The 24074-nt window shown below is 52.8% G+C and overlaps 1 protein-coding gene across 1 annotated transcript; it reads right to left on the reverse strand.

Annotated features, from left to right (window-relative positions):
* Nucleotides 1-19065: 19065 nt before the first annotated feature.
* Nucleotides 19066-22548, reverse strand: LOC109752507 (uncharacterized). Its single transcript, XM_020311393.4, has 2 exons — nt 19806-22548; nt 19066-19718 (listed from the first exon to the last, which is right to left on the reverse strand). The coding sequence occupies exons 1-2, from the start codon at nt 22459-22461 to the stop codon at nt 19249-19251; spliced, it is 3126 nt and encodes a 1041-aa protein (XP_020166982.1). The 5' UTR covers nt 22462-22548; the 3' UTR covers nt 19066-19248.
* Nucleotides 22549-24074: the final 1526 nt, after the last annotated feature.

Consider the following 24074-nt stretch of genomic DNA (forward strand, 5'->3'; position numbering starts at 1 on the left):
CGGCCGTGGTGGACGACTACATCAACAGCGTTGAGCAGTTGCTTGCTGGAGACAAGTACAAGGTGGTCGGCATCGACCTCCAGTATAATGCCGGTCGTCCCGGCATAGATCAGAAGGTTGTCGTCGCCTAGTTGTGCGTGCGCCATGATGTCCTCATCTACCACTACTGCATGACCACAGAGCCTTGCGACCGTTTCAACAGGTTTGTCAACAGCACTGACTACAAGTTCGCCACGGTGGATATGACCAACGATGTAAAAGCGCTCAGTGTTACGGGCTTGGCCTACAAGAACCTTGTCGAAATCCATGACCACTACACGGTCTGGGGCAGCACAAAGAAGGACTCCCTGGTCGAACTTGCCTTGGCCATCATCGACCCCTACTACGAAAAGATGAAGCATGATGCCTAGAGAACAAGTCCCGTATCCTGGCACGGGGCCTAGATGTGGCAACTGGATGAACCTCACCTCAGGTTTGTGGCCAAGAGCGTGTACACATGCTACGAGATGCACAGGCAGATCGTTGACATGAGGAAGTGCCTCGTTACCCAAATCGACGAGCCCGGATCGAGCCACAAGCAGAGCAAGCGTCACAAGAAGTAGATGATGATCAGATGATCGTTTATGCTAGTTAATCATGCATGTAATATATAGTTTACTTTATTGGTGTGTGTGGAAATGTTATGTGTGTAGTAGCCACCTATGTAATTATGCATGTAATATTTTACTTTGGTGTGTGTAAATGACATGGTTGTAGTAGCCACCTATGTAAGTGGATGTTTAATTTGGTTATGCAAGCATGTCCTTACAAGTGTGTGTGTGTGTGTGTGTGTGTGTGTGTGTGTGTGTGTGTATATATGTTGTTGTTCTGTATGCAATCCCATCGCACAACACACACGTCTTATTAGCAGCAACCGTCTGTGTTATTATCGGTCTTCACACGCATTTCTGATTACAAACTTGTTTGCCGCGTATCACACACATCTTGTTAAGTTGAATCGTTTTTGTGCTCATGTCTCAACGCAAACAGTTCATCCGAGTGAACCGCATGCTGTATATAGCACACACCTTGATCTAACTGGCCGTTTATTTTGTCTTGCCTAATCACAAACAGTTCTTCCGAGTGAACCGTATGCTGTGTATCGCACACGCCTTCATCTGGCTGCCCGTTTCTTTTGTTCCTCCTCATCGCAAACAGTTAATTGAACTAAACCGTATGCCCTTCATCACACACGCAACTAAAACCTGAACCGTGTTTGATGCATCCGTCATCGCAAACGTTTTATACATTTCTGACAGTTTTCATACAACACCATTTGCGATTATTGCATCGCACACAGTTTCTCGAAGGGTCTTTTATCGTAGTGTCGCGTTAGCAGCATCCTGCAGTAGTGTCTGGCTGCCCGTTTCTTTTGTTCATCCCAAATAGTTGATTGAACTGAACCGTATGCCCTGCATCGCACACGCAACTAAAATCTGAACCATGTTCGATGCATCCTCCATCGCAAACGTTTTGCACCTTTTTTGACTGGTTTTTTACACCACCATTTGCGATTAATGCATCGCACACAGTTTCCTCGAAGGGTCTCTGATTGTAGTGTCGCGTTAGCAGCAACCTGCAATAGTGGACGTCCCTCAAAATCTTGATTTAGCAAAGTGTCGAGGGAGAGTTTCGTCAACACAACGGCGTGGTGACGGTGATGGTGAAGTGATCTGCGCAAGGCTTCGCCTAAGCACTACGTGAATATGACCGGAGGCGTAAACTGTGGAGGGGGGCCGCCACACACGGCTAACAATGTTTGTTGTGTGTTCTAGCAGTTCCCCCTCATATATATAGGTTAGAGGGGAGGAGGGGTGGCCAAGGGGGAGCCCCAAGTAGGAGGAATCCTACTTGGGGTCCTCCCAATTCGCCCCCCCCCTTTCCTATTCCTATTCGGAGTAGGAAGGCAAGAGGGGGAAGGGGAATCCTATTCCCTTTTTCCTTTCCTCCTTCCCCTTTTCTACTCCAATTTGGCCAGCATATATGTGGGGGGCGCACCAGCCCCTTAGGGGCTGGTCTGTCCCTCTCTTGGCCCATTAGGCCCATATAGTTTGTCGGGGGTTGCCCGAAACCCCTTCCGGTGACCCGATACATACCCGGTACCCCTGAAACACTTCCGGTGTCCAAATACTATTGTCCTATATATGAATCTTTACCTCTCGACCATTTCGAGACTCCTCGTCATGTACGTGATCTCATCCGGGACTCCGAACAACATTCGGTCACCAAATCACATAACTCATATAATACAAGTCGTCATCGAACGTTAAGCGTGCGGACCCTACGGGTTCGAGAACTATGCAGACATGACCGAGACACCTCTCCGGTCAATAACCAATAGCGGAACCTGGATGCTCATATTGGCTCCCACATATTCTACAAAGATCTTTATCGGTCAAACCGTTATGACAACATACGTTATTCCCTTTGTCATCGGTATGTTACTTGCCCGAGATTCGATCGTCGGTATCTCCATACCTTGTTCAATCTTGTTACCGGCAAGTCTCTTTACTCGTTCCGTAATGCATCATCCCGCAACTAACTCATTAGTCACGTTGCTTGCAAGGCTTATTATAATGTGCACTACCGAGAGGGCCGAGAGATACCTCTCCGATACTCGGTGTGACAAATCCTAATCTCGATCTATGCCAACCCAACAAAAACCTTTAGAGATACCTGTAGAGCATCTTTATAATCACCCAGTTATGTTGTGACATTTGATAGCACACAAGGTGTTCCTCCGGTATTCGGGAGTTGCATAATCTCATAGTCAGAGAAATATGTATAAGTCATGAATAAAGCAATAGCAATAAAACTTAACGATCATTATGCTAAGCTAACGGATGGGTCTTGTCCATCACGTCATTCTCTAATGATGTGATCCCATTCATCAAATCACAACACATGTCTATGGCTACGAAACTTAACCATCTTTGATTAACGAGCTAGTCTAGTAGAGGCTTACTAGGGATACGGTGTTTTGTCTAGGTATCCACACATGTATCCAGTTTCCGGTTAATACAATTCTAGCATGAATAATAAACATTTATCATGATATAAGGAAATATAAAATAACAACTTTATTAATGCCTCTAGAGCATATTTCATTCAGTTGGATAGAGCTGTAGCGGATAATACATGGCGCAACCTATTTCCGGTTTTGAACATACACATCAATCCATCTCTAATTAATATCTTGAACATCAACGTACAACGATTCATCCCAAAACAAAGCTAAACCACCACTTTTACCCTGACTACTTATTCCATCAAGACCTCGCAGTCCTAACCGACTACAAAGTCTAACCATTTTATTTTTTTGTTGCCTAGTCTCACACAAGAAAACCATCCTCGGAGAATTGACTCTACATCGAGCCTGCAAGTCATGAACTATACGAGGGTTCCCCGCCCCTCGGCAGTTCCCAACTAGGCAATTCGTTGCTTCTGACGGAGCTCCATTGGCCCTGTCAGATCGCTGGCGGCCCCTAGGCCAGCTGCCTCCATGTCCACCTCACTTCCTTTGCTGGTTACTTCCTCCTCCATCTGTTGACCTTCAATTTTTCCTTTCTTCAGACTACCTCCTGTTGGAACATCAACAAACGGCACCAGAGCTTTGCCATGCTGTGCATCCTGCCCATATCCAAACAGCCCCGTAACCTGACGTTTGCCAAGGATGGAATCATTGTATACCATCAAGTCCACCGCAGTACAAAAAGATATATCCAAAAAACCAACACCCCGTAATGTTGGGTTCATGTCATCCGAAGTAGGTTCTTTTTCCATGATAACTAGAGTGCCTAGCTCCCTTGATGCCACAACTTTCTTACCAGTACCTCTCTTTTGTGAGATTTTGTCTGTAGTTCAGTCTGTTTGTCCATAGCTTTTGCTTCAAACTGAACCTTCATCTGCTAAGAATGACTGCACTCTGGTTTCTCTTTGGCCAGCCTCAGACGGAGCGCCTCCACCTAAGCTACAAGCTGGACACCAGCCGTTGTCTAACCTGATCCTTCTCTGTCCTAAAAACCATCATGGGCATTGTGACACTCCCGATTTGACCGTACACTAATCATGCACGCAAATGTGTACGATCAAGGTCAGGGACTCACGGGAAGATATCACAACACAACTCTAAAACAAAATAAGTCATACAAGCATCATAATACAAGCCTGGGGCCTCGAGGGCTCGAATACAATTGCTCGATCAAAGACGAGTCAGCGGAAGCAACAATATCTGAGTACAGACATAAGTTAAACAAGTTTGCCTTAAGAAGGCTAGCACAAAAGTAGCAACGATCGAAAAGGCAAGGCCTCCTGCCTGGGACCTCCTAACTACTCCTGGTCGTCGTCAGCGGCCTGCACGTAGTAGTAGGCACCTCCAGTGTCGTGGGAGTCGTCGTCGACGGTGGCGTCAGGCTCCTGGACTCCAATATCTGGTTGCGACATTCCGATAGATAGGAAGGGGGAAAGAGGGAGAGAAGCAACCGTGAGTACTCATCCAAAGTACTCGCAAGCAAGGAGCTATACTACATATGCATGGGTATATGTGTAAAGGGGCATATCAGTGGACTGAACTGCAGAATGCCAGAATTAAAAGGGGGATAGCTAGTCCTGTCGAAGACTACGCTTCTGGTCATCTCCATCTTGCAGCATATAGAAGAGAGTAGATTGAAGTCCTCCAAGTAGCATCGCATAGCATAATCCTACCCGGCGATCCCCTCCTCGTCGCCCTGTTAGAGAGCGATCACCGGGTTGTATCTGGCACTTGGAAGGGTGTATTTTATTCAGTATCCAGTTCTAGTTGTCATAAGCTCAAGGTACAACTCCGGGTCGTCCTTTTTCCGAGGGACACGGCTATTCGAATAGATAAACTTCCCTGCAGGGGTGCACCACATAACCCAACACGCTCGATCCTAATTGGCCGGACACACTTTTCTGGGTCATGCCCGGCCTCGTAAGATCAACGCGTCGCAGCCCCACCTAAGCACAACAGAGCGGTCAGCACGCCGGTCTAATCCTAAGCGCGCAGGGGTCTGGGCCCATCGCCCTATGCACACCTGCACGTTGCGAACGCGGCCGCGAGCAGACCTAGCAACCCACACGATCACGGCGGTTACGTCAAAGCGGTCCAACACGGCGCGCGCCACTCAGTCGCTGACGTCACGAAGGCTTCGGCTGATACCACGACGCCGGGATACCCATAACTACTCCCGCGTAGATGGCTAGTGCGTATAGACCAAATGGCCAGACTCAGATCAAATACCAAGATCTCGTTAAGCGTGTTAAGTATTCGCGAACGCCGACCAGGGCCAGGCCCACCTCTCACCTAGGCGGTCTCAACCTGCCCTGTCGCTTCGCCACAAAGATCCACTTGCGGGTACTCCTACGAGCCGACCCGACTTTAGTCATCACATGTGTCATGTATATAGTATTTAGGTATATACCCGTGATCACCGCCCAGGTGATCACGGCCCGATAGTGTAGCACAGCAGACGGACAAGAATGTAGGGCCACTGATGGAAAGCTAGCATCCTATACTAAGCATGTAGGATTGCAGGTAAAGGTAACAACAGTAGTAGCAAGGATAGGCTATGCATCAGGATAGGATATCGAAAAGCAGTAACATGCTACACTACTCTAATGCAAGCAGTATAGAGGAGAGTAGGCTATATCTGGTGATCAAGGGGGGGGCTTGCCTGGTTGCTCTGGCAAGTAGGAGGGGTCGTCGACTCCGTAGTCGAACTGGGCAGCTGCAGGGTCGGTCTCGTAGTCTACCGGAGAGAAGAGGGGGAAGAAATAGTAAATACAATGCAATCATAAGCATGACGATGCGTGACATGACAATGAGCGGTGCTAGGGGTGTCCTAATGCGACAGTAGGTGGTACCGGTGAAGGGGGGAACATCCGGGAGGTATTCCCGATGTTTCGCGTTTTCGGACAGACGGACCGGAGGGGAAAAGTTGCTAGTTTGATAGGTTAGGGAGGTGTGGTGGACGAACGGACTGCGTATCCGGATTCGTCTCGTCGTTCTGAGCAACTTTCATATAGAAAACATTTTCATCCGAGTTACGGTTTAAAAGATATGAATTTTCAAAGTTTATTTTAATTTCTGAAATTATTTATATTAAGAAAAATGAATTATGACGTCAGCATGGGGCAATGCTGACGTCAGCAAGTCAACAGGTCGGCTGACCAGTCAAACCAGACAGGTGGGTCCAGTGGGACCCACATGTCAGCCTCTGTTAGTCTAATATCTATTTAAACTAATCTAACAGTATAATTAGAGGGGTGGGCCCCATATGTCAGTGACTGATTAGTTAACTAATTATTTTTATTTATAAAACATTTTCTTTTTTTCTTTATTTTTGCGGCGGGGCCCGCATGTCAGTGACTGGGCCTGCCCAGTCAGCAGTTGACTGGGTCAACCCAGTCAACTGGGGCCCGTGGGGGCCACTGGCAGTGACCCAGGGGGTGGCCCCAGGTGTGCCACGTCGGCGGCCGGCGCCGGAGCAACGCCGGCGACCAGACGCACGGCGGCGCGGCTCGGGAGGGGTACGGGTTTCACCCACAGTGGGTTTGCGGGGGCGAGGCTTGGCGCGTTCGACGCGGCTCGACGTCGCGCGTCCAACGGCGGTGGTCGGAGGGGCTGGAACGGCCGGAGACGAGCGCTACGAACTCGCCGGCGGCGAGGTGCTACGGGTGCCCAACGGAAGCTACGCTAGAGCGCGCGAACGGCCGAACTAACTACCTAGGCGGGTGCGGCTCGGTGCGGTCGGGCTAGCGGGCCAACGCCCGTGACCATTTGGTCACCGGAGACACGCCGGCGGCGAGCTCCGCGGCGTGGCGTTCGGGCGCGCGCGGGGAAGCAGCTACGGAGCGCGAGCGAGCTAACGGAGAGGGGGAGGAGGTAGAGGAGCTCACCGCGCGGCGCAAGAAAGGCCCGTGGGTGGCTTAGTAGCAGCAGGTCGTCGCCGGGGAAGAAGGGGGTTGCCGGCGTCCGAGGTTGAAGGCGAGCTCGGGGAGGCCGTTGAAGTGGCTCCGAGCTTCGACGGAGAGGCGGAGGGGGTGTAGTCGAGGGCGGCGACGTCGTACGACACGGCGAGGTGGCGAGTGGGGCACGGTGGCCGCGTGAACGACGGGAACGGCGGCGAGCGCGTCGGGCGTGGGGAAGAGGGGAGCGGCGCGGATCCGGGGGAGGGAAGAGGGAGGCGCGGGGGCCGAGAGGGAGAGCGGGGTGAGTGGGAGAGAGGCCCGAGGAGGCGCGGGGCTGGCGACCTTATCCCCTCCGGCGTCGGTGCCGGCGAGGGGGTCGGGCGGCAGCGCGCCCCTGTTCCGACCCGGTCGGGGGAACAGGAAGGGGACGCGGGGGGGGGGGGGTGGGCTGGGCCGGGGTCGCGGCTGCGGGTGGCGGCCCAGCTTGGGCCGGGGTTCGGTGCAGATGGGCCACGGGTCCAGTGGGGGGGAGGCCTGCTCCTTTTTTTTTTCTTTTTCTCTGACTGTTTCTGTTTTCTGTTTTCTTTTTATTTGTTTATCTCCTTTTCTGTTTTATTTCATTTAAAAGTATTTAGACATTTTATAAAAATGTGTTTTCTCCACCATAATTACCAGTGTATTATTTAGCACCCACTGAACATTTTTGTTTGAATTTTTGAAAACTTTTATTTTCCACTTTAATTATATTTGAAGTTTGAACTAGGAGTTTGAAAAGGAAGGTGATCCAAATGTGATCAAGCCCTGTTTAGCACATGATTAGCTTAATCACAGGGGTTACTGTAGCATGATTCTCAGGGTGTTACAAATCTCCTCCACTACAAGAAATCTCGTCCCGAGATTTAGGAGGTAGAAGGAAACAGTGCGGGGTATTCTTCGCGCAGACGATCCTCTCGTTCCCAAGTGGCCTCATCTTCAGAATGGTGCGACCACTGGACTTTGAGAAACTTGATCGCCTTCTGACGTGTGCGGCGTTCAGCTTGGTCGAGAATGCGGACCGGTTGCTCCTTATAGGAGAGGTCTTGCTGCAATTCGAGCACTTCGTGATCCACAGCTCGGATTGGATCCTTGAAGCAACGGCGGAGCTGTGACACATGGAACACATCGTGAACCTGAGAAAGGTTCAGCGGTAGTTCCAGTTGGTATGCCACTTTTCCACTCCTTTCGAGAATAGTGAATGGGCCAATATAGCGAGGAGCTAGTTTGCCCTTGATCCCGAAGCGGTGAGCACCCTTCATAGGTGTGACTCGAAGATAAGCCTTTTCGCCAGGTTGATAGACCATGTCTTTATGATGACGGTCATACTGACTCTTCTGACGTGACTGAGCAGTCTTGAGATTCTCGCGAATAATGCGAACTTGCTCTTCGGCATCTTGGATAATATCCGGACCGAAGAGTGGACGTTCCCCAGTTTCTGACCAGTTCAGAGGGGTTCGGCACTTTCGTCCATATAACACTTCGAAGGGGGCCATCTTCAGACTAGCTTGATAGCTATTATTATAAGAGAACTCAGCATACGGGAGAGATTCCTCCCATTTCTTGCCGAAGGAAATAACGCAAGCTCGAAGCATGTCTTCGAGAACTTGATTGACGCGTTCAACTTGTCCTTGCGATTGAGGATGAAACGCAGTACTGAATGACAGATGAGTTCCCATTGCTTCTTGGAAACTTGCCCAGAATCTTGAAGTGAATAAGCTACCACGGTCTGAGCTGATAACCAATGGAATACCGTGGAGTGAAACAATCCTGGACATATAGAGCGTTGCCAACTGGCTAGCAGTGATCGTTTCTTTGACTGCCAGGAAATGTGCAACTTTGGAAAGCCGGTCAATGACGACAAGAATAGCATCATTACCTTTCTGCGATTTGGGAAATCCAGTGACGAAGTCCATCTCAACATGGTCCCATTTCCATTCAGGAATAGAGATAGGTTGCAGAGTTCCAGCAGGACTTTGATGTTCTGCTTTGATACGACGGCAAACGTCACACTCAGCAACATAACGAGCAATGTCTTGCTTCATATTAGACCACCAGAATCTCTGACGGATATCTTGATACATCTTTGTACTACCAGGATGGATACATAGAGGCGTATCATGAGCTTCTTTCATAACTTCCTGTGTCATATCCAGGTTTTTCTCCGCACATGGCACCACTAGGCGGCCCTTGAAGTATAGGGCGCCATCTTCAGCAATGGTGAAGAATGAGGGCTTTCCTTCTGCGAGGTAGCGCTTAATCTTGTGGGCTTCAGAGTCATACCTCTGTAGCCTTTTGATGCTGTCCTCGAGATCTGGTTTAGCAACTAGGGTATTGAGAGAACCCTGGGTAACAACGTGGAGGTTCACCTTGCCAAATTTCTTAGGAGGGGGAGCGAGTGCACCCGGAGGAACAATATGGAGGTTCAGCTTCCTGAATTCTTCAACAAGCGAGGGCTGAACTTTATGAACCTGGAGGTGGTTGCAGTAAGACTTGCGGCTCAAGGCATCAGCCATTACATTAGCCTTGCCTGGCGTATAGGAAATACCCAAGTCAAAGTCTGCAACGAGCTCCATCCATCTCTGCTGACGGAGGTTCAGATCTGGCTGAGTAAACAGATACTTCAGACTTTGGTGGTCAGTGAAGATCTCGCAACGATTACCGAGAAGGTAATGTTGCCACTGCTTCAGCGCATGAATGATAGCAGCAAGTTCGAGGTCGTGAACTGGGTAGTTCTCTTCGTGAGGGCGCAATTGCCGAGAGGCATAAGCAATCACTCTGCGGTCTTGCATTAGGACACAGCCTAATCCTTGACGGGAAGCGTCGCAGTAAATGACAAAGTCCTTCTTAGTATCAGGTGGAGCTAGAACTGGAGCAGAAGTCAACTTGTCTTTGAGTGCTTGGAAACTTTCCTGACATTTGTCTGTCCATTGGAACTTGACGCCCTTATGTAACAGGTTAGTCAGAGGCCTGGCGATCTTGGAGAAGTTCTCGACGAATCGACGGCAATAGCTGGCGAGACCGAGAAAACTTCTGACTTGCTTAACGTTCTTGGGAGGAGTCCAATCAAGAATAGCCTGAACTCGCTCGGGGTTGACGGCAATACCATCCTTAGAGATGACATGCCCAAGATAGGTTACTTCGGGTAGCCAGAATTCACATTTAGAGAACTTGGCATATAGTTGATGTTCTCGTAGCTTTTCCAGCACGAGTCGAAGATGTTCAGCATGTTCTTCTTCGTTCTTGGAAAATATCAGGATATCATCCAGATAAACCACGACGAACTTGTCGAGGTAATCCATGAATATGTAGTTCATCAGACGAGAGAAGGTGGCTGGAGCATTGGTTAAACCGAAAGACATGACGGTGTACTCGTATGAACCATAGCGAGTCACGAAGGCGGTCTTTGGGATATCCTCTTCGTGAACACGGATCTGGTGGTAGCCCAACCTCAAGTCGAGCTTAGAGAACACTGACGAACCCGCCAGTTGATCATACAGATCATTGATCCGAGGAAGAGGGTATTTATTCTGAATGGTAGCTTGGTTTATAGGACGGTAGTCTTGAACTAACCGGTTTGTCCCATCCTTCTTCTTGACAAAGAGAGAAGGTGCTCCCCAAGGAGAGCAACTTGGACGAATGAATCCTTTGCGAAGAGACTTGTCGATTTCCTCCTTAAGCTCAAGGAGTTCATGTGGCGGCATTTTGTAGGGTCGCTTGGCTATAGGAGTGGTGCCTGGGTTCAAGTCGATGATGAATTCGACAGCTCTAGCAGGGGGAATCCCCGGAAGTTCTTCAGGAAAGACGTCGAGGAATTCATGCACGACGGGAATGTTTTCAATGCCCTCGAGTGGTGCAGCGTTCAATGCATTCAATGCATAGAGCCTTGCCTCGGCATTTTGCACCAGATGGGCTTGGTAAGTAACTATCTCATCTGAAGGGTGTAGCAGATGGACGGTCTTAGTGGTGCAAACGATTGAAGCAGTATGCGCTTTTAACCAATTCATTCCCAGAATGAGATCAATGCTACAGGACTTCAGTACGATAGGAGAGACAAGAAATTCCAGTCCTTCAATTTCAACAGTAACATCGCGACTAACCATAGAGGTTTGACATTGGCCCGCAGGGGTGTGTACCACTAGCGGAGTGTTTATCTCTTCGTGATTAATGCCATGCAGGAATGCAAATTCTGCTGAAATGAATGAGTGGGATGCTCCTGTATCAAATAAAACGGATGCTGGTACTGAATTTACGAGGAGTGTACCCATCACAGTAGCAGGCTGGTCTTGAGCTTCGCTGAGATCAACGTGGTTGGCATGAGCACAACCATAAGACTTAGCATTGTTGTTGCGGGGCTGGTTGTTACCACGGCCAGCTGCTGGAAGGGCCAGTTGATTCTGGTTCTGATAGCAGTTCCTGGCAAAGTGACCCGATTGACCACACTTGAAGCACAGACCATTATCGGGAGTGGGAACAGGAGCCCCAGGTGGGGGAGGTGGTAGCTTTGACTGCCTAGATGGTGGAGGAGGCAGACGCGGTGCAGCATAAGATTTCCTGGGGGGCAGGTGCATTTGGACGATACATGCTGTTCGGGATCCATATCTTACGCTTCTGTGAGGGCGAGCCCGAAGATGAGCCCGTGTCACGGTTGCGCCTCTGAGAGCTCTGGTATTCCTGCAGACCAGTCTCGACATTGATGGCCTTATTCACCAAGGTGGCGAAATCGGCGAAGTCATGCACTAGAAGTGCGAGCTTGATGTCAGCTTGTAGTCCATCACGGAACTTCTCCTGTCTGCGTGCATCAGTTGCAATGTCTTCTTCAGCATAGCGGGACAAGTCCAGAAACTCCCGCTGATAAGCTTCGACAGTTTTGTTGCCTTGGGTGAGGTTGCGAAACTCACGCTTCTTCCGGTCCATGACTCCCTGAGGAATGAAGCGGGCACGGAAAGCAGCTTGGAAGTCTGGCCATGTGATGATTGTTCCAGCTGGCAGAGTACGCCTGTGGCTGTCCCACCATTGAGCTGCGGGTCCCTTCAAGAAGAAGGAAGCAAAATTGACATAGCTGGCAGGGGCTACATCAGCAGACTCCATCTCATAGGTGATGTCACGGAGCCAGTCATCAGCATCCAGAGGCTGAGTTGAGCTGCGGTAGATGGTTGGGTTGAGGCATATGAAATCTTGAAGAGTCACTTGAGCTTGTTGTTGGTTCATATTGGGGCGAGGAAACTGAGCCATCATATTTTCCATGAATTGGCGGTTCAGTTCAAACTGTTGGATCATACCAGCCATGTACTCAGGTGGTGGTGGGGCATCGCCACCACGACCACGACCACCTGGTCTAACCATCCTGCTAATATATAACAGGGGTAGTTCAGCATTTGAGAAAATTTGCAATGACAAGAATCATTCATGATGAAACATGCATAATTGGAAGGAGCACGATAGCTACTACATAGTAGTCGGCATAACTTACAAAAGGGGTCATGCATAGAGTTCAGTACATAGAGTTCAGTACATGTACTAAAACATCATAGGCGGCACACAGGCTCGCGGCGACTGCAACTAATACTACAATCAAGCCTACATCAGTCCCAAGAGGTACTGTGGAGGTAATCGTAGCCCGACAGCTGGTAGTGAGGTAACGGATAGTCCTCCACGTCAGCAGACTGGGGGCCGCGGATACTCAGGTGTAGAGCCCGGTGCTCAGGTGGCAGAAAAGGACCAAGTGCGGGAGAGTAGCCTCCCACCTCTGGCCAACCAACACCGTGGGGCATCACGGTCCTGGCTGGGTAGATCGCAACACGCGGTACCTGTCCAGACCGGACAAAGGGGTGCAGTAGCGTCAGAGCACGATAAAGGTGCTGACGGGTGGTGTACATCTCGTGGCGAAGAGCTCGGTTAGCTCGATCCAGCCCATCAGCATGCAGAACCAGGTGCTGATGGTAGAAGGGCTCTCGGGTGACAGTGGAGTAGGCAGCAGTATAGTATCCCTCCGCACCAACATCAGAGGCGATAGCAATGTGCCTGAAAGGGGAGGTGTCCAACTCCCGATACTCTCCACGAAGACGTGTCAGAGCAGCATAGGCTGCATCGTGGACAGCCATATCGATGGTCACACCAACACCATGTGCGGTGTGCAGCACAGTAGTGGAGTCGTACTCCCGAGAGTAGAGGTGGACGATGGCACGGTACTGCTCCTGGTTAAAGTCCTAGTACTCCTCGTAGACGGTGTACTCAGGGTGCCAGCGATAACCCAGATAGGTCATCATCTCAGCTAGCACCGCAGGTGATCCCGAGGCACCAATGGCCATCGTGTGGCGAACGACCTGCCTCGTGGGTTCCATCTGAAAGCAAAGACGTTTCAAAGGAGTCAAATGACAGTGTGTGAATTGTTCAAAATACTATTCTAAGAAACAACTATGGCTTATCCATCTTTGGGGTGAACGCGGTCACGGGATCTTGGTGTTAGAGTTAGTAAATTCGTTTAACCCGAGTAGAAGAGAGTTCAGAGTCCCAGAGTAAAGGTCGAGGAGTAAAAGATCCTAGTACCACCCAATGGCGACGTGGGCCCGTAAGCCGCACAGCCATGTTAGTAAAAGTTTGCAATGTCTAGACTCGACTTCGGCCAAGGAGTGTGGAAGGGGGGTTCCTACAGGCAGTCGGCTCTGATACCAACTTGTGACACCCCCGATTTGACCATACACTAATCATGCACGCAAATGTGTACGATCAAGGTCAGGGACTCACGGGAAGATATCACAACACAACTCTAAAACAAAATAAGTCATACAAGCATCATAATACAAGCCTGGGGCCTCGAGGGCTCGAATACAATTGCTCGATCAAAGACGAGTCAGCGGAAGCAACAATATCTGAGTACAGACATAAGTTAAACAAGTTTGCCTTAAGAAGGTTAGCACAAAAGTAGCAACGATCGAAAAGGCAAGGCCTCCTGCCTGGGACCTCCTAACTACTCCTGGTCGTCGTCAGCGGCCTGCACGTAGTAGTAGGCACCTCCAGTGTCGTGGGAGTCGTCGTCGACGGTGGCGTCAGGCTCCTGGACTCCAATATCTGGTTGCGACATTCCGATAGATAGGAAGGGGGAAAGAGGGAGAGAAGCAACCGTGAGTACTCATCCAAAGTACTCGCAAGCAAGGAGCTATACTACATATGCATGGGTATATGTGTAAAGGGGCATATCAGTGGACTGAACTGCAGAATGCCAGAATTAAAAGGGGGATAGCTAGTCCTGTCGAAGACTACGCTTCTGGTCATCTCCATCTTGCAGCATATAGAAGAGAGTAGATTGAAGTCCTCCAAGTAGCATCGCATAGCATAATCCTACCCGGCGATCCCCTCCTCGTCGCCCTGTTAGAGAGCGATCACCGGGTTGTATCTGGCACTTGGAAGGGTGTATTTTATTCAGTATCCAGTTCTAGTTGTCATAAGCTCAAGGTACAACTCCGGGTCGTCCTTTTTCCGAGGGACACGGCTATTCGAATAGATAAACTTCCCTGCAGGGGTGCACCACATAACCCAACACGCTCGATCCTAATTGGCCGGACACACTTTTCTGGGTCATGCCCGGCCTCGTAAGATCAACGCGTCGCAGCCCCACCTAAGCACAACAGAGCGGTCAGCACGCCGGTCTAATCCTAAGCGCGCAGGGGTCTGGGCCCATCGCCCTATGCACACCTGCACGTTGCGAACGCGGCCGCGAGCAGACCTAGCAACCCACACGATCACGGCGGTTACGTCAAAGCGGTCCAACACGGCGCGCGCCACTCAGTCGCTGACGTCACGAAGGCTTCGGCTGATACCACGACGCCGGGATACCCATAACTACTCCCGCGTAGATGGCTAGTGCGTATAGACCAAATGGCCAGACTCAGATCAAATACCAAGATCTCGTTAAGCGTGTTAAGTATTCGCGAACGCCGACCAGGGCCAGGCCCACCTCTCACCTAGGCGGTCTCAACCTGCCCTGTCGCTTCGCCACAAAGATCCACTTGCGGGTACTCCTACGAGCCGACCCGACTTTAGTCATCACATGTGTCATGTATATAGTATTTAGGTATATACCCGTGATCACCGCCCAGGTGATCACGGCCCGATAGTGTAGCACAGCAGACGGACAAGAATGTAGGGCCACTGATGGAAAGCTAGCATCCTATACTAAGCATGTAGGATTGCAGGTAAAGGTAACAACAGTAGTAGCAAGGATAGGCTATGCATCAGGATAGGATATCGAAAAGCAGTAACATGCTACACTACTCTAATGCAAGCAGTATAGAGGAGAGTAGGCGATATCTGGTGATCAAGGGGGGGGGCTTGCCTGGTTGCTCTGGCAAGTAGGAGGGGTCGTCGACTCCGTAGTCGAACTGGGCAGCTGCAGGGTCGGTCTCGTAGTCTACCGGAGAGAAGAGGGGGAAGAAACAGTAAATACAATGCAATCATAAGCATGACGATGCGTGACATGACAATGAGCGGTGCTAGGGGTGTCCTAATGCGACAGTAGGTGGTACCGGCGAAGGGGGGAACATCCGGGAGGTATTCCCGATGTTTCGCGTTTTCGGACAGACGGACCGGAGGGGGAAAGTTGCTAGTTCGATAGGTTAGGGAGGTGTGGTGGACGAACGGACTGCGTATCCGGATTCGTCTCGTCGTTCTGAGCAACTTTCATATAGAAAACATTTTCATCCGAGTTACGGTTTAAAAGATATGAATTTTCAAAGTTTATTTTAATTTCTGAAATTATTTATATTAAGAAAAATGAATTATGACGTCAGCATGGGGCAATGCTGACGTCAGCAAGTCAACAGGTCGGCTGACCAGTCAAGCCAGACAGGTGGGTCCAGTGGGACCCACATGTCAGCCTCTGTTAGTCTAATATCTATTTAAACTAATCTAACAGTATAATTAGAGGGGTGGGCCCCATATGTCAGTGAGTGATTAGTTAACTAATTATTTTTATTTATAAAACATTTTCTTTTTTTCTTTATTTTTGCGGCGGGGCCCATGGGGGCCACTGGCAATGACCCAGGGGGTGGCCCCAGGTGTGCCACGTCGGCGGCCGGCGCCGGAGCAACGCCGGCGACCAGACGCACGGCGGCGCGGCTCGGGAGGGGTACGGGTTTCACCCACAGTGGGTTTGCGGGGGCGAGGCTTGGCGCGTTCGACGCGGCTCGACGTCGCGCGTCCAACGGCGGTGGTCGGAGGGGCTGGAACGGCCGGAGACGAGCGCTACAAACTCGCCGGCGGCGAGGTGCTACGGGTGCCCAACGGAAGCTACGCTAGAGCGCGCGAACGGCCGAACTAACTACCTAGGCGGGTGCGGCTCGGTGCGGTCGGGCTAGCGGGCCAACGCCTGTGACCATTTGGTCACCGGAGACACGCCGGCGGCGAGCTCCGCGGCGTGGCGTTCGGGCGCGCGCGGGGAAGCAGCTACGGAGCGCGAGCGAGCTAACGGAGAGGGGGAGGAGGTAGAGGAGCTCACCGCGCGGCGCAAGAAAGGCCCGTGGGTGGCTTAGTAGCAGCAGGTCGTCGCCGGGGAAGAAGGGGGTCGCCGGCGTCCGAGGTTGAAGGCGAGCTCGGGGAGGCCGTTGCAGTGGCTCCGAGCTTCGACGGAGAGGCGGAGGGGGTGTAGTCGAGGGCGGCGACGTCGTACGACACGGCGAGGTGGCGAGTGGGGCACGGTGGCCGCGTGAACGACGGGAACGGCGGCGAGCGCGTCGGGCGTGGGGAAGAGGGGAGCGGCGCGGATCCGGGGGAGGGAAGAGGGAGGCGCGGGGGCCGAGAGGGAGAGCGGGGTGAGTGGGAGAGAGGCCCGAGGAGGCGCGGGGCTGGCGACCTTATCCCCTCCGGCGTCGGTGCCGGCGAGGGGGTCGGGCGGCAGCGCGCCCCTGTTCCGACCCGGTGGGGGGAACAGGAAGGGGACGCGGGGGGGGTGGGCTGGGCCGGGGTCGCGGCTGCGGGTGGCGGCCCAGCTTGGGCCGGGGTTCGGTGCAGATGGGCCACGGGTCCAGTGGGGGGGGAGGCCTGCTCCTTTTTTTTTCTTTTTCTCTGACTGTTTCTGTTTTCTGTTTTCTTTTTATTTGTTTATCTCCTTTTCTGTTTTATTTCATTTAAAAGTATTTAGACATTTTATAAAAATGTGTTTTCTCCACCATAATTACCAGTGTATTATTTAGCACCCACTGAACATTTTTGTTTGAATTTTTGAAAACTTTTATTTTCCACTTTAATTATATTTGAAGTTTGAACTAGGAGTTTGAAAAGGAAGGTGATCCAAATGTGATCAAGCCCTGTTTAGCACATGATTAGCTTAATCACAGGGGTTACTGTAGCATGATTCTCAGGGTGTTACAGGCATCAACCCTATCTGGTATAACTGGATTATGTCTAGACTCACTTCTCGCTGAGAAAGAAGCGGACTGCTGTGTAGTAGAACCAGCACAAGAGTGGCGTGGGAGCTAGTGACAACGCAAACAATCGCGTCTAAATTTGAAGCCTTGTGGTTCTGTCATCTTCTTCGTTGCGCCATCGTCAACTGCGTCTCTGATGGATTGGCACCTAGGGCGATGAATGGGCTCCCTTCTGGTACCTTCCCTGTCCCTCCTCTATTTTACTTTGAACAAAGCCTACTTCGACCGATGCGCCCGCATTGAAGCGGTATCGGTCCACCTAGCTTAGCTAGTTAAGCAAGCCGACCTCGCTGGCAAGCACCATCTCCGCTCCGCGCACAGCCGCCTTTCATCTGTTTGTCTCCCTTCTGGTGCCTTATCTGGCTTTCCTCTATTTCCTCCCACAATCACAACATGAGTGGCGTGGACAGTAGTGACAACGCAAACGATTGCGACTAAATTTGAAGCCTCGTGGTTCTGTCATCTTCTTCGTTGCGCCATCGTCAACTGCGTCTCTGATGGGTTGGCACCTAGGGCGATGAATGTGCTCCCTTCTGGTACCTTCCCTGTCCCTCCTCTAATTTACTTCGAACAAAGCCTACTTCGGCTGATGCGCCCGCATTGAAGCGGTATCGGTCCACCTAGCTTGGCTATTTAAGCAAGTCGGCCTCGCTGGCAAACACCATCTCCGCTCCGCGTATAGCCGTCTCTCATCTACTCTTCTCCACTCCTCCGGACACCGAAGAGATGGGAAAATCCAGCAGCGGATGCGACTGGTTCTCGGTGTCGGCTAGTGGATCCCAAGGTCGACTCGAGCATGGCGCCGCTACCCATGCTCTTTGGGTCCGCCGGTGTCCACCACTCTGTCGCCGCCTATGGTCAAGGGGGAGGTGGTCCTCCGGCGACGAGGAGGAGGAGCAGCAGCCATGCTTCCTCTCCGAGGCCGCGCGGATGGACGACGAGTATGTCAGGCAGATCGAGTTACTGCTCTAGCGGTCGCTCCTCGACCGCGGTCCGGCACCGCCCTCGCCTCCGTGTGGCCGCCGCATCAAGGAGAGGCCACCCTCCACGCCGTGCACCCGCGTCAAGGAGGAGTTGGCGTCCCCATCACAGCGTCGCGTCAAGGCAGGCCCATTGTCCCTGCCAGCTAGTACGGGCGCCTCATCTAGCCGTTGTCCCCGCCGCGCCATTTCAGGCACGACAAAGAGCTAGTCCGGGAGTCCGGGAGCCAGTGGCGCCCGATGAAGGAGGAGGAGGCGCGCCCCCGATAGCCAACGCGTGCGACCGCCTCCTCTACTACCTCGGACGTGGCGGCGGCGCCTCCTCACACAATAGGACGACAACTGACAAGGCGGCATCAGAGGAGGAGCGCCGGAGCAGTGCAACGGTGCGCCGTTCGTTCTTCGCGACGTCAGGCGTGGTGCTGGACTGGGTGTGCACCGAAACAGACCTTGCGTTGACCTGGGCCGATGATCTGTCCAGGATCACCGCGTTGACATGTAATATAAAACTTGCTTAAATTTTGTTTGATTTTCATGAATTTCATCTGTTTGTGAATTATCCCTTTAAAATATGGGCGGCCATTTGACGTATAAGGTTGGATGGCCTCTCCTCATCTACTGTCGGCGGATGTTTGGGTTGTATGTTTTGATGAGCGACGTTGGATTGGTTACATTCTTCATTCACCTTGACGTCGTACACTTATTGCTACACATTTTTACTGCACTGGTGCAATAGTGCTGCGAGCTCTACATCTCCACGGATGAGCTCTAGCAGCTATGCACTCTGCAGTGCTAGTGTACACCTGAACAGAACTGCTCTTGTTGGTGGGCGTACGCCTCTGCTAGACCGCGTGCACCACGAAGTTGCCGCTGTCCTCCTCGTCGTCGTCCCACCTGCCGGAGTCCGACACGTCCCTCCTCCGGCTGCCTTTCTTCGCCTCCAGCAGCGGCGCGCCGCCGTCGCCGCCATAGTCCAGCTGGCACGCCTCCGCCTGAGCGGACATCCTGTCGCACCGGCTGAGGTGCTGCAGGACCTCCTTCATGGACGGCCGCGCCGGAGGGTTCTCCCCCGTGCAGATCACGCCGAGGGTGAACACGGCCAGGATGTCCGCCATGTTGGCCGGGTCTCGGATGTGCTCGTCGACCACGTCGTTGAACGGAGGGCCCTTCTGGTACCGCCGCCACGCCCACTCCGCCAGGCAGACGTCGGCGCCGCCGTCGTTCGCGACCTTGCCGGTGATCAGCTCCAGCAGAACCACGCCGAAGCTGTAGACGTCGACCTTCTCGTTCACCCTCAGCCTGGACGCATACTCTGCACAAGCTCACCCCAGTTAGCACCACAATCAACAATGAATTTTCACAAGTTGAAATGGCAACTTAATGAATTTGAGCTTCTCACCTGGGGCCATGTACCCGAACGTGCCGCCGATGGCTGACACGGACTCCAGCTCGCCGGACTTGACAAGCATCCGGGCGAGCCCGAAGTCGGCGATCTTGGCGTGGAACTCCGGGTCCAGCAAGATGTTGCTGGACTTGACGTCCCGGTGCACGATGGACTGCGCCGAGTCGTGGTGCATGTAGCTGAGCCCCTTGGCCGAGTCGATGGCGATGGCCAGCCTCGTCGGCCAGTCCAGCGGCGCGGGCGCGCCCTGGCGGTCAAGGTGGTGCAGCCACCGGTCGAGGCTGCCGTTCTCCATGTACTCGTACACCAGCAGCTTCACGTCCTGGCTGGAGATGCAGCAGAGCAGCCTCACGATGTTGTTGTGCCGGATGTTGCCCAGCACCTTCACCTCCGCCTCGAACTCCTTGTCGAACTTCGCGTCCAGCTTCCTCGCGTTCCATATCCTCTTCACGGCCACCATCCTGCCGCCGCCGCCGCCGCCGTGCTCCACGTCGCCGCCGCCGCCGCCGCCGCCGCCGCCGGCACGGGCAGGCAGGTGGATGCGGTACACCTTCCCGGACCCGCCGCTGCCGATCACGTTCTCCTCACGGATGTTGTTGAGCACATCCGACTCGGTGAAGCCCAGATGGGTGAACTGCGTCATCTTCCAGTCGGTCACCTCCTGCTGCTCCTTCCGCCGCCGGAAGAGCAGGCACGCGATGCCCACGCTGCCGACGAGAACAATGCCGGCGAGCATGGAGAAGAGGACGATCAAGCCCATCGAGAGCTCGTCACGGGCACTGCCGCATTTCGGGAGGTCTACCCCCGAGCCTTTCCTAGCACAGAGCCCGTGGTTGCCGACGAAGCTGCTCTCGTATGCCGCGCTCTGCAGCGAGAGCGGCACCACGCCGGTGAGCTGGTTTGACGACATGTTGAGCTTGTTGAGTTTAAGGTTGCTGAAGTCCGGCGGTATGGCACCGGTGATTTCATTGCCGGATAAATCAAGGATATTCAGCGATGGAAGCAATCCGATGCTGGAAGGTGGAATGGTGCCGGACAGTCGGTTGCCGCTCAAGTTGAGAGAATTGAGCTTCTGCAACAAGTTGACTGATGCTGGTATGGAACCAGTTAGCTGGTTGCCCGACACCGACAGATCAGTAAGGTTGGCAAACTTGCTCATGTTGCCCGGTAGATCGCCGGAGAGCTGATTGTTCTCCGCCTGGAACACGCTCAGCCCGGTTGCCGACGTTGGGAAGGAGCCAGAGAATTTGTTATTCCCCATCTCAATCCGCGTGATGTTCTCAGATAGCACGGCCGGTAGAGCCCCGGTGAAACCGTTGTTATGTATCATCAGAGTGGTCAGCTTCGGAAATGACCATATCTTCGCCGGGAACTCGCCGGAGAAGCGGTTGTTGTAGAGCATGATGTTGTTCAGCAGGACACAGTCGCCGAGGTTCTTCGGGAGCTCGCCGGAGAAGTTGTTATTGAAGACGACGATGTCGTCGAGCTTTCCGTTGGCGCAGAGTGACTCCGGTAGCGAGCCGGAGAGGTTGTTGTTGCAGACCTCGAGGTTGACGAGCGGCGAGTGCTTCCCGAGCTCAGCTGGGAGCTCGCCGGAGAGCTTGTTCTCAAATAGCCGGATGTCCCTGAGTTTGGGGAGCGTCGCCATGCTTGCGGGAATGGTGCCGGTGAGCTGGTTGGTGTACATGAACAATATGCTCAGGTTCTTGATGTTACCGATGTCTTCCGGTATTTCTCCGGTGAGGTTGTTCGACGACACATCAAGCTCCATCAAATTCACCGCCGTGATATTGCGCGGAAGCTCGCCGATGAGTCCGTTGTTGAACAGGTACACGTACTTGAGCTTTGGGTGCTGCAAGACCCACGCCGGGATCCCGCCGGTGAGATTGTTCCCCGTCACAGCGAGCATCTCGAGTTTCGCTAGACTCGAGTAGGCCTTCGGGATCTCGCCGGTCATGTTCATGTCGGCCATCCAGAGGTAGCTCAGGTTGGTTAGGTTGGCGAACTCGGGCGGCGCCGGCGCCGGCGCGAAAGGGTTCACGGCAAGCGTGAGCTTCTCAAGCGCGGTGAGCTTGCTTATCTCGGCCGCCGGGTACGCGCCGGTGAACTGGTTCTTGTCAAGAACAAGCGACTTCAGCGCCGTTAGCCCCGCGACCGCCGCTGGCACGGCGCCGGAGAAGTGGTTAGCCGACAGGTTGAGGTGCTCCATCGCCCACGACAGCCGGCCGATGTCATCCGGGAGGGCCCCATCGAACCCGTTGTAGGAGAGGTCGAGGAACCGGAGCCGGCCGCAGCCGTACAGCGTAGCGCCGGGGAAGCTGCCGGTGAGGTTGTTGTAGGAGAGGTCGAGGCTTGTGAGGTTCGCCAGGGCGCACACGGACGTCGGCACCTCGCCGGTAGTGAGGTTCAGCTTCGGCAAGGATAGCCCCGTGACGACTCGCCCGGCGCCATCGCCCTCGCAGGCGACGCCGGTCCAGTTGCAGTGGTCGGCGTGGGCGGTGGGGTCCCACGACGCGAGCTGCGCGGGGTTACCCCAGTCCTTCTTGATGGCTAGGAGGGTGGCTTGGTCGCCGGAGGCGGGCTGCGAGCTCGACTCGCCGGCCAGGAGGAGGACGGCGAGGAGCAGAAGGGGGAGGGGATAGGTGCTCGGCATTATTTTAGTCGGAAGTTGCTTGGGCGGCCGGTGAGGTGTGGTACTGACGGACGGACGGACCGGTGAGCTGAGGTGTGAGAGTGAGTGACGAGTGGCGATGCGCTCATATACGTGTGAAAAGGCGGGGTGCGGCGCTAGTCAACGAGTCGTCGGTCGTCGGGCGTGGGGGCATGCGCTGATGCGCCTCAGTGGTGGTGGGGATGGATCGTGGAATGGTTGATTAGTGGCCACTTACTGAACGCTCATCGGCTTGGTTCTGTCTGTGAATCTGTTAGTGATGAACGAGATGCTGACTATTGCGACTGCTATTGCATTATTGTTATCTGGTTACGTTTCTTCTCTTTATGTTCGTATCTGAGACGATGACTGGCCGGATGGCATGCGTGATGGATGGATTGTGTAGGGTGTGGTACCGTTAGAAGGGGAGCACTAAACTAGTCACGTGACGTCAGTCGACAAGAGTTTGGCTAGTCATGGGTGTATCCACCGGGTTCGGTTCATTTCTGGGATGGCTATCCTCACACAAGATAGCGTGCATAGCTTGCAAAAAATATATCTTCTATTGGCAAGTTAACATAAACTAAAACAAATTAGATGAAAACAACGGTCGACGCAAAGGGCAAACTCTTCCCTCCATGCTTCACCAACGAGCACATGGATACGTCTCGCTTTTGCCTACCGCTACAGTGGCCAGTCGCGGGAACGGGAATACCAGTGCCATCGCTCTGACTAGTAGTTTAAGTTATGTTTTTTAGTCCTCACAAGTGAGGAAGTCCTGAACTAAGGGGTCCTCGGGCCGTGTCCGGATGGGACTCTCCTTGGCGTGGAAGGCAAGCTTGGCGCCCGGATATGAAGATTCCTCTCTCTGTAACCGACTTTGTACAACCCTAGTCCCCTCCGGTGTCTATATAAACCGGAGGGCTTAGTCCGTAGTGATGATCATAATCATACAGGCTAGACTTCTAGAGTTTTCGCCATTACGATCTCGTGGTAGATCAACTCTTGTAATACTCATATTCATCAAGATCAATCAAGCAGGAAGTAGGGTATTACCTCCATAGAGAGGGCCCGAACCTGGGTAAACATCGTGTCCCCCGTCTCCTGTTACCATCGACCTTAGACAAACAGTTTGGGACCCCCTACCCGAGATCCGCCGGTTTTGACACCGACATTGGTGCTTTCATTGAGAGTTCCGCTGTGACGTCGAATACAGGATTGATGGCTCGCCTTGTTATCAAGGACAGTATCACCTCCGGAGGAGCCCTGGCCCCAGGTCAAGCCCTCCGGCTGGGCGGCTTTACCATGACAGCCCGTTCGGCCGCTGAGCCGACGATGACTTCTCGGGTCATCCAAAATCGCCTCCGTGTTGATTCCGAACACTCTAAACAGATGGATCCGGCGGAGTTGTCGTCCTTAAACGAACTACTCGATCGCATCGCCGCCCTGGGGGTCGCTACAGACTACGATCGGATCGGGCTTAAACCCGATCAGAGAGAAATCAAATCTCCGCCGATCACCCATCAAATAGCGGTAATTGAGGAGCGAAACAACAACTCTCCCTCTATATTGAAGACGAACTATGTTCGGATTTCCGGGCCTGAAGAGCCGGATAC

The sequence above is a fragment of the Aegilops tauschii genome, chromosome 7, assembly GCF_002575655.3.
Source record: "Aegilops tauschii subsp. strangulata cultivar AL8/78 chromosome 7, Aet v6.0, whole genome shotgun sequence".
Lineage (NCBI taxonomy): Eukaryota > Viridiplantae > Streptophyta > Magnoliopsida > Poales > Poaceae > Aegilops > Aegilops tauschii.